Source organism: Thalassophryne amazonica, unplaced genomic scaffold (assembly GCF_902500255.1).
Source record: "Thalassophryne amazonica unplaced genomic scaffold, fThaAma1.1, whole genome shotgun sequence".
In the NCBI taxonomy this organism is placed as follows: domain Eukaryota; kingdom Metazoa; phylum Chordata; class Actinopteri; order Batrachoidiformes; family Batrachoididae; genus Thalassophryne; species Thalassophryne amazonica.
In genome coordinates, this window is record NW_022986269.1 from 305,967 (window position 1) to 316,569 (window position 10,603).

The window sequence follows — 10,603 nt, forward strand, 5'->3', positions numbered from 1 at the left end:
TGAGTCAGTGAGTCAGCACAAATGGGCATGAGTCAGCACGAATGGGCACGACTCAGCATGAGTCAGCACGAATGAGCATGACTCCACATGAGTCAGTGAGTCAGCACAAATGGGCATGACTCAGCATGAGTCAACACAAATGAGCATGAGTCAGCAGAAATGAGCATGAGTCAGCACAAATGGGCATGCCTCAGCATGAGTCAGTGAGTCAGCACAAATGAGCATGAGTCAACACGAATGAGCATGAATCAGCAGAAATGAGCATGAGTCAGTATGAATAAGCATGAGTCCGGATGAGTGAGCACAAATGAGAATATGTCAGTATGAGTCAGCACGAATGAGTATGACTCAGCATGAGTCAACACAAATGAGCATGTGTCAGGATGAGTCAGCAGTTCATAAAATGTGCAGCTTGATCTGCTAACATGAACATCTCCGTGTCCGAAGCTTGTGTTTGTTTCAATATTCATGGACGATGTCATGGTTTATGACGGTCCACAGGAACCGTTCCTGATCTTCTGTGACTGTTCTCAGCAAGTCAGCTCTTAGAGGCTTCATCAGTACATCAGGTCTGCTGCTCCATTCAGGTTGGTCTCTTTAGTTTCCTGGAAGGGAAACTGGATGCCTGCGAGGCGGATCAGCAGCATGTTGAGGCCGTGCAGGAGGAAGATGAGGAAGAAGAGCCAGAAGCATCGGTCGTAGCGTTCGGTGTGAGTCTGGAAAACGAAGGTCACCTCTTTGAAGTTGGTGATTCTCTCAGACAGACGATGAAGCTTCACTTCTGAAGCGAAGAGAATCATCACAAGACAGCTGCACAGAGCTGCAAGACAAACACAGAGGGACTGAAACCTGGTCCATGAAACACACAACGTGACACTCTTGTAACACCTTCAGAGTTACCCTTAAATTTACCCTTTAAGTTACCCTTTCACATTTTTCACAGAGGGCGACAGTAAGAGAACCACCAGAAACCTGGAGCTCAGCTCTGTGACCAGAAAGACCCAGGAGCAAACAAACCACTGCCTATAACCCTGTTCCATGGCACACCAGTCCTTCCTGTTTTAACCTGGGTAGGAAATCTTGGTGCATTTTGAAGCATCACAGTAACCTCTTGGTTCACCTTTTGTCAGTCTTAAACAAAATTGGTATAGGCAGTAGTTAATTCATTCATTCATTTTATTTACGCTCCGGAACCTCGGATGCGCGCTCCGGAACCTCTGACGCTGGCTCTGCCAGCTATTTATACTGGATTCGTGATCCGCCACCTCTCTTGACTAACAAAATATAAAAAAAAAAATCACCGCGATTGCTCTCACTGCCAATCACACTGCTGCCCTCCTGTCTGCTCTGCGGAATTGTGCCAAATCTGGCAACAGGTCCAGAGGCTACGCTCGCTGTTTTGATCCGGATGTTGACTGTAGCTGCAGAGCTCCGTGGCCACCGAGAGAGGACTTGGATTCTTTGCGGGTCCCGCATCCGTACCTCCGGAGGCAGTGAGTGAAGGGAGAGCCGCACATTGTGTTCTGCGTGTGTCTGTTTATAATCTTCTTGCACAGAAGAAAAAAGAGAGTGTTTACACAAGAGAGAAAAGTCAGAAAATGTTAATGCCTGTTTGAGAAAAGTGTGTAGTGAGGGATTTTACAGCCTTAAAACATCTATAATAGCGCTACTTCGCGGATTTCGTGCCGCGTTCACACCGGGCGCGATCAGACGCTACAGATTCGCTAGGGTCGCGTGGCAACGGACGCGCCTCCTTCGCCCGGTGTGTCGCTCTGCTTGGGTGGATGTTCGCTGCGAAAATTTGCCCCGGTGCGTCATCAAATAGGAGGAGCTTCCAGTCCGCTCGGCGTCAAGTCATCATGACGGACCTTGATCACACGGAGCGAGTTGTTGTGAAAAGCTCCCAGTACAGAGAGGATCATTATTTGCTGCAGGAGCTGCGTCTGGATGATGGCCGCTTTCAGCGGTCCTTCCGCCTCTGCAGGACCCAGTTTGAGGACCAACTGTCCCGTTCACGCGCACACATGTAAACAATTTTAAAAAAAAAGAAATTCCGCTCCTTGCTGCAGCTCGCTCCTCCCCCAAAAAACTCTGTCATAATTGTGTTTAGAAACCAGTCACCATTTGTTTTATTATACATCTGTGTAGTTAATTAATAAAATATTTTCCACACAGATGATTCACTCGCTCGCGCACGTAAAAGAAAGAAAGAAGAAAGAACGAAACTCTGCTGCTTGCTGCTCCTCGCTCTTTCCCAAAAAAACTCTGTCATAATTGTCTTTAGAAACCAGTCACCATTTGCTTTATTATACATCTGTGTAGTTAATAAGTAAAATAATCTCCATGGATGATTCCCTCGTGCGCGCACGTAAAAAAAAAAAAAAGAAACTCCGTTCCCCCTGCTGTGGTGCTGCTGTTCGCTCCAAAAACTCTGTCATAATTGTGAAATAAAGGACAAAAGAGACATAAGTCCTGCTCACAGGCTGCTACCAGAGACAGGACATGTTCACATCTTCAGTCAAACTCCAGACAGCTCCACGTCACTACATATTCAGTCCCTGATTGGTCATCGCGACGAAATGAAAAAGTTCAGATTTTTCAAGTTGGGGGGAGGGCGACACGACATGACGTGATGCAGTATCACGCCACAAACGCGCAAAACACTCAAAATCGCTTCACTTGCGTCGCTTCACTCGCGTCACGCTGCACGGTTTGGCGCCAAATGTGTCCTTACATAGGGATTACATGGCAACCTGTGGCTGCAGTTGCTTGCAATAAACAAGGGACCACTGTACATCATTAAACAGGAATTTGTACTCTATCCGGATTTGGTGTGACTAGTGTTATTAGGCCTACAATACATGCCCAGTTTATTTTCGGTGTGGCACACAGCGTTGTTCGCAAGCCTCCCCTTCTTTTTTTTTCTGCACCGGCGCCACCCATCCTCTGCGCTCTGGGACCTCCCACTTTACAAATTAAGCACTGGGTATGACATCTGGACAGTGGAAGGAAAACAAGGAGACTTGGTAGCAAAATGGTAAATGGACTTAATTTATATCGTGCTTTTCCATCTGCATCAGACTCTCAAAGCACTTTACAGTAATGCCTCACATTCACCCCGATGTCAGGCTGCTGCCATACAAGGCGCCCTGTTGTGGTCCTGTCCAGTTCGGGTCTTGGTTGGTTTTGTCTTCAGTTCCTATTTTTCACACTTTATCCCAGCTTTTGTCTAAGTCATGTCCTCTTTCTCATTGCTATATTTTCTGTCTGTCTCAGTAGTTTCTGTCATTTCCTTCTCACAGTTGCTTCCTGCTCTGATGACACATCTTGTCTATTTTCACCCTTTTTCTTGTCTTGTATTCTCTGCATTGGCCCTTTATTACCTCTCAGGGTTTAGCACTCTCTGCTTCCCTCTGGTGGCCCTTTATGTCCTCACAGTTCTTAGTCTGTCTTTATTTTACCTCTGTCTAGTGCTCGTTTTTGTCCCTACACATAATTAGGCATTATCATTTACACCTTGGTTGGCCTGCACCTGTATCTGATGAGACATGCTACTTAAAGTGACTCTGGCTTTTCTTCAGTGCAGGTCCATTGTCTCTGTTTGATTGTCTGTGTGTGCATGAAAGGTTTGCACTTTACAGCTGAGTGCATCCTGTCCTCTGTCTCCTGGGATCATGTTTGGAGAGTGAATAAAAATTGGTTTACACTTTGGAGCTTAATTCACTCTTTAACAAGAAAGACGTTTTGTTGGAATCTGGTTTTGAATGAGAAGACTGATATCTGTTTATGGGTGATTCTTAGACTACGGCGCTTATGTCCTTTGATCATATTGTATGAAAAACAGAAAAAAGGGGAAATTTCACACTTTTATAGTTATCTTTACAATGAAAGTGTGTTAAGAAATTTGTTCTAGTAGTCTATGATGACGTTTTCACCTTTTTTCAGCATCATTATATGCAAATATTGCTGTTTTGTGCTTGTCCCACACCCAGACTTTTGATCTTCAATGATAAAAATGAATGGTAAAGAAATGTTTTTTCTCATGTTTTAAAATATCTCTGAATAAAATATCAGTAAAATAATCAAAACATAATTGCGGTATTCAATGTCATACAACTGTTGTGATTTTTTTAAACAAAATGTAGTTGTCCCACACTATTGCCGTAATTTCCACCACAACACTGTAATGTCCCTTTAAACAGTTTGTATGAAAGATTGTTTGGGTAGTTTCTATGGAGATAAACAGTGACATCAGAGCACATGTATATAGCGCCAAATCACAACAAACAGTTGCCCCAAGGCGCTTTATATTGTAAGGCAGTGGTGTGGTGGAAATTACATTTACAAGGCCAATAGTGCCCGTAGTTACAGAATCACCCTTGAACATTATTTTATATACCAGAAATACTCTTGGTTGACTTTGGTGGTTAATTTTGGAAATACACTCCAAGCAGCAAAGACATTCATTGGCTCTGCTTCTTCTGTTTGGTACTCACTCTTTTTATGTAGAGACTCTTCAGTGCACTCTCCTTTACAGGAAGGAGTCCTCTATAGATGTCACATTTTCAGAAGAGGGAAAGAGTCCCCAGCTCTGGTGAGCATTCCTCTGGAGCTTCCACCGGCAGTGCAGTAGCATTCCTCCGTGGCCCTCACCAGGATTTGGAAGAGGACTCCTACCTCTGAGTTTTGTTGCCACATTATGTCTTTGACTGGCTTCTTTATCACTAATAAAACTGTGCTTTAACACCACTCTCATCGCCTCAGCTGTCCTGCATCTAGGGGTTCCCCTCGTCCCTTGGTTCACCTCCTCCTGACTGTAACATGCCCACTACACATCGGGGCTTAAGGACCTTCCCCAAGGGCCCTTAGTGATTTTTCTGGTCAGGCTGGGATTTGAACCAAGGATCCTCTAATCCCAAACTCAATACTTTAACCAGATGCTGCATAAGATGAAGAGAAGTGGCAAAAGGTCAGGAAAAGACACATGAGCTGTACAGGAAGTTGAATAGTAAAGGAGAAAAGGACTTGTACCAATTGGCCTGACAAAGGGACAGAGCTGGAAAGGATGTTCAGCAGGTTAGAGTGGTAAAAGATGCAGATGGTAAGTGTTGACAAGCAAGAAGGTGAAGGGAATATTTTGAGGAGCTGATAAATGAAGAAAATGTGAGAGAAAAGGCTGGATGATGTGGTGAGAGTAAATTAGGAAGTGCAAGAGATTAGTAAGGAAGAAGTGAGGGCAGTTATGAAGAGTGCAAAGGCAGTTGGTCCAGATGACATTCTAGAGGACGTATGGAAATGTTTAGGAGACATGACACTGGAGTTTCTAACAAGATTGTTTAATAAAATCTTGGAAAGTGAGAGGATGCCTGAGGAGTGGAGACAAAGTGTGCTGGTTCCTACTTTCAAGAACAAGAGTGATGTGCAGAGCTGCAGTAACTACAGAGGCATAAAGTTATGGTAAAGAGTAGTAGAAGGTAGGCTTAGAAAACAGGTGAAGATCTGTGAGCCGCAATATGGTTTCATACTGACAAAGAGCACTACAGATTCAATGTTTGCTCTGATAATACTGATGGAGAAGTAGAGAAGGCCAGGAGTTACATTGTGTTTGTGGACTTAGAAAAAGCTTGTGACGGTGCCAAGAGAAGAGCTGTGGTATTGTATGAGGAAGTCTGGAGTGGCAGAGAAGTATGTGAGGGTAGTGCAGGACATGTACAAGAATAGTGTGACAGCGGTGAGATGCACAGTTGGAATGACAGACTCATTCAAGGTGGAGGTGGGATTACACCAAGGATCAGCTCTGAGTCCTTTCTTGTTTGCAACTAGTAATAATAGTAATACTAATAACATTAACAATATTAACCACAATAATATAACAATATTAATAACAGCAGTAATAATACCAAATAATTTATATACACAACACAGCAACACAAATTCATCTTAGCTCATCAGTCACATATCTAGAGAACATCATTTCTTTATATTCATATTTAAACTGATATTTGGACATCACTTGAGTTCCTTTGACAGATTATTCCATGCTTTAGGTCCACAAGTAGAAACACAGAAACCTTTCCTGGTCGTCCGAGCGGCAGCAATTTTACAAGTAATACAAGCCCCTTAAATTATATTTTCCCTCTCTCTTTGAAACATTCTTGAATTCTGAGGGTCAGTTGCTTATTTTTCACTTTATACATTAATTGCAGAGTCTTAAACATAATCATATCATGTAGTTTTAATATTTTAGATTTAATAAACAATGAATTGGTGTGGTCTCGATAACCTGCATTATAAATGGTTCTTAATGCTCTTTTTTGAAGAATGAATAATGGTTGCAATGTAGTTTTATAATTGTTGCCCCAAACTTCAGCACAGTAAGTCAGGTAGGGAGCAACCAGTGAACAATACAGAGTATGAAGTGCTCTGCAATCAAGAACATGCCTTACCTTATTTAGTACTGCAATACTTTTTGACACTTTCCTTTGAATATGTTGAATATGAGCTTTCCAATTTATTCTTTCATCAGTAATAACAGTTAAGAACTTATTTTCTTTGACACGCTCTATGATTACCCCTTGAATATTTAACTGAATTCTTTTTTATAATTTCCAAATAACATTATTTTAGTTTTAGACAAATTTAGTGACAATTTATTAATATCAAACATCTCTTTAACTTTATTTCAATTTCTAAATCAGATAATTGTTGCAAATTTTCTCCTGAACAAAACAGGTTTGTGTCATCTGCAAAGAGAACAGCTTTAAACAGATCTGAAACATAACTCATTGATGTATAAAATAAATCATTTTGGTCCTAGTGGTTTAAATCTTGTGTATATTTCTGTGGCTGTGATTGAAGAGATTGTGCAAAGTGCAGGTTTTGAGTGTTGCATCACCAGTTAGACAGCTTCATGAAGTGGTATAGAGAAGGTTTTTATATAAAAAAAGAAAAAACAAACACGTGAAAGTTCAGCTACAATTTGCCAGAAGGCACGTTGGAGATTCAAGCATAGATTTGATGTTTTGTTGAAAGAAAATTATTCTCTGTTCAACTCCACTATGAAGGCAGGAGAGGTGATACAAAATGCAAAACCTACACTTTGCACAATCTCTTCAATCACAGCCACAGTGTTGTGTGGCTGGGGGGGCCTGGCTGCCTTTTGTTTCTGTTTTCTGTCCTGTCTTTTGGTTTTCCTTCCAGGTGGCTTGCATTTGGGACTGAGTGGCTGTGTAGCTGAGTTTATCAGGACCTCACCCTGATCACCTGAGGCTGATCACCTGCGGCTCGTCAGGACTCACAGCTGAGGTGCATCTACATGGATTGGAACATGGTGGCATTTAAGACTGGAGTACACAGTGTGTATTTGCCAGAGACTCGACCTTGTGACCAGACGGGTGAGATCGTCGTCTCAAGAGCCATCTCATCATCAGTGGATGCAGAGAACGTCCAGGTTTGATGCACGGTCTGTGAAAGAGGAGGGGGTGAGGTCTCACGCTCGTCAGCACACTTCCGTACGTTAGATTTTGTGACTAACATTTATACAGTCAGTAAATGTGGTGTCCCTCACACCTTATTATATTGAGCTGTATGTTAGTCATGTATCGGCTTCCACTGCAGTGGAGTTTTGTGAACTGGATGTTCCATGCCTGCAGGGTGGGAAGCTGATTAGTAATCAAGCCAGGAAGTGTTTGCTGTTTGTACACCTTTGAGTGGTCTCTCTGTGTGTTGAGTGTGGACTCACATAAGGATACCTTCTTTCACAGACTCGGTTTGTCGCGGCCACCTGGGGGGTGTCGGCGGGGTCCTTGGGTCCGAATTGGTTCTGGCTCCGGACCGTTAGCGCTGCTGGGAGCGCACCGCAATCCACCACACCAGACTGCGCACTTTTATATTTTTTCACATCACTGTTATGTTCATTAAACTCTGTTATCCTTTGTACCGTGCTCTGCTTCTTTTATACTGGGTCCTTCAAACGCTGGTCGGTTCTCCGGGCTGCGTCCGACACATAACACACAGAGGTCTATAACTTCTTCAGGGTTGTCTTGGTGGCTTTCCTCACTCTTCACCTTCTTCTACAGTCACTCAGTTTTTGAAAACACACACAGATTTACCACAGAGTGCCACACTGTTTGTATTTCTTCATAATTCATGTCAATAATGTCCAAGACACAGTCGGTGTCTTGGGAATGTTCATGTATCCATCCCGACTTGTCCGAAGAAAACTGTCTATAAAAGTAATGGTGTACATGTGCTATACTAAAGGGGGCACTTACTTACTCACACCATCATTTTGGCTTTTAGATTTTTAATTAATTTCTATCAAACTGTAGAGATTTACTTTCACTCTGAGTTTAAAGACCATGATTTTGGAAATTCTAATATACAAGGCCTGAATTTTTGTTTTTTGATGTCCTAATAAAAATCTAACATGTAAAGGGTCAAGGGGGCAAACACTTTTTCACAGTGCTGTATCTGTGGTGAGACTATGTGCAGTAGTTTTGACATAATCCTGCTAACAGACAAATAAACAAAGAAGAAAATAAAAGCTGATGAGTTTATTATCATGTTGCCAAAGAAAATTCATTTTCTGCCTTAAATCTTAAAAAGCTTAATGGCCGTATGGTTTCTGTCTCTGCATGTTTGACACGTCTTTGTTGTGTCTGGCTGTGTTTTGTCTAGGATGGTCCCCCCACTGACTCTGGTCTGCTTCAGCTTTCTTCTTACAATTAAACTTGTGTTGTGATTTGGTTCTTTATAAATACCCTGAAATAAGAGTCTGTTTCTGTTCTGACATCAGAGAGAAGAATTCATTCATGGAAACTGCTCTCAACGAACCAAGCCGTCTTCATTGATTTAAGAAATGTAGAAACCTTCATACAGAATTTATTAATATTTCAGTCACAGGTGATAAGTTAATTATGTAAATTTTCCTTGAAACACTGATCCTGATGAGTAATTTAATAATAAAGGCATCATTAATTATGATGATAAACCCATAGAATCAGCGAACAATAAAACACTGATGGAACCTTCAAAGAATCACAGAACTGTCTCTCACAGCTGATGAAGGTCCACAGGTAAAGGCCCATGGGACCTTGCAGCGTCTCGTAGGGTCTGCCGAAGGCATTGAAGAAGAAGAAGCCCGTGGCCACCGCCGAGAACACGATCACCACGCCGCAGAAGACGACGACGGTGACATGGAGGCCAGCTGGGATGGCACTCACCAGGTCGGGGAAAACTGAGACAGAGACAGAGACAAATCTGGCTCAAAATATTGGACTCCATCATAGAACCTATTTCTTGTTATGGTTGTGAGGTCTGGACCCGCTCGCCAGCCAAGATTTAGAGAAATGAGACAAACACCAAACTGAGACTCTGCATGCAGAATTCTGTGACTCCATCCTCCGTGTCCAACGGAAAACACCGAACCGCACACGCAGAGCAGAATTAGGACGAGACCCACTAATTATTAAAGTTCAAAAGAGAGCTATTCAATTTTCTGACCATCTTAAAAACAGTGACCCCAGTACGCTGGATAACAAAGTCCTGATCCACAGAGAGACTGTGGACCGGGGGTTATCGGCCCTGTTCCTGGACAGCCCCTGCCCCGCACGTTTTCCACATCAACCTACTCAAGTCACACCTGCTTTTTTTTTTATGTGGTGTCTTCCAGCTGTTGATTGGCTGAGCACACCTGAGAGTTAATTGCCTGACTCTTTGTCTATTGTGTCTAAAACTCTGGTGACGCAATGTGTCGCACAACGCTCCACCGCTGTCTCATGTGCATCAATGCATCATTGCACGCGTTGAGATCCATTCAGCTCACAGCTGAATGGATCTCACCACTGTAAAATATATATTAGTACATGATCACCATCTAACTCTGTAGGAGGTATGAAGTGGAACTGTTTCGCCAGCCCATGACAGCATTATTAGACATGAATCTCACCTCCACCATGGCCCCAGGAGCGTTTCACAACACAGGGCAGACAGGAGCCACGGACCACAGCCTGTGGTGAAACCCTCTCACCCGGCTGTGCTGTACATGTGCTGGAAAAAGCCATGGCATAAATATATCTCATATGACATGCAGCGCACCGATAATCCATCCGGACACCGCGGTGTACGCCTCTTTCCCTCCCATCTGTGTCTGGATTATGGTCATTTTTACCAGGTCGGCCTGGTTCCTGCACATTTTACTATGTGTGACAGGGTCTTAGTCCAAATGAGCATGAGCTGAGCCAAATTAGGCAGAATGTAAAAAAAAAACAAAAACAGGACTTCTGCCACATCTGAGGGAATAAGGATTCCAGAGGTCCCACCCTAACTGATCCGTGCACGTGCCATGCGCATGAGCCTCTGGATGCAGGACAAATTTATGTGGAACACATTAGGAATACCCAGACAGCTGTCAGAATACAGTAAGAATATGATGAATGCACTTACGTTGCCATAGGAGTGAGGTCCAATTGTGGGTGGAGGAAATATAATCCAGCAGCACTTGAGGTGCACTCATGGTGCATTCAGCGGCTGTTGGGATATTTGGCATGGTAGAAACATGCCAAATGTCCTCCCGAACACAATCAGAATGTCACGAATGGCA

At 43.1% G+C, this 10,603-nt stretch overlaps 1 protein-coding gene across 1 annotated transcript; it reads right to left on the minus strand.

The window, feature by feature from the left end:
* Nucleotides 1–498: 498 nt before the first annotated feature.
* Nucleotides 499–10,064, minus strand: clrn1 (clarin 1). Its single transcript, XM_034165455.1, has 3 exons — nucleotides 9,950–10,064; nucleotides 9,059–9,238; nucleotides 499–820 (listed from the first exon to the last, which is right to left on the minus strand). The coding sequence occupies exons 1-3, from the start codon at nucleotides 10,062–10,064 to the stop codon at nucleotides 558–560; spliced, it is 558 nt and encodes a 185-aa protein (XP_034021346.1). The 3' UTR covers nucleotides 499–557.
* Nucleotides 10,065–10,603: the final 539 nt, after the last annotated feature.

Excerpts from the sequence above, each read along its gene's own strand:
- clrn1 (XM_034165455.1), bottom strand. The coding sequence starts at position 10,064 with ATGGCTTTTTCCAGCACATGTACAGCACAGCCGGGTGAGAGGGTTTCA. Across the intron at positions 9,239-9,949 it reads CTCCTGGGGCCATGGTGGAG|TTTTCCCCGACCTGGTGAGT; the intron begins GTGAGATTCATG and ends TCTCTGTCTCAG. Across the intron at positions 821-9,058 it reads CCTGTGGACCTTCATCAGCT|CTCTGTGCAGCTGTCTTGTG; the intron begins GTGAGAGACAGT and ends TTTGTCTTGCAG.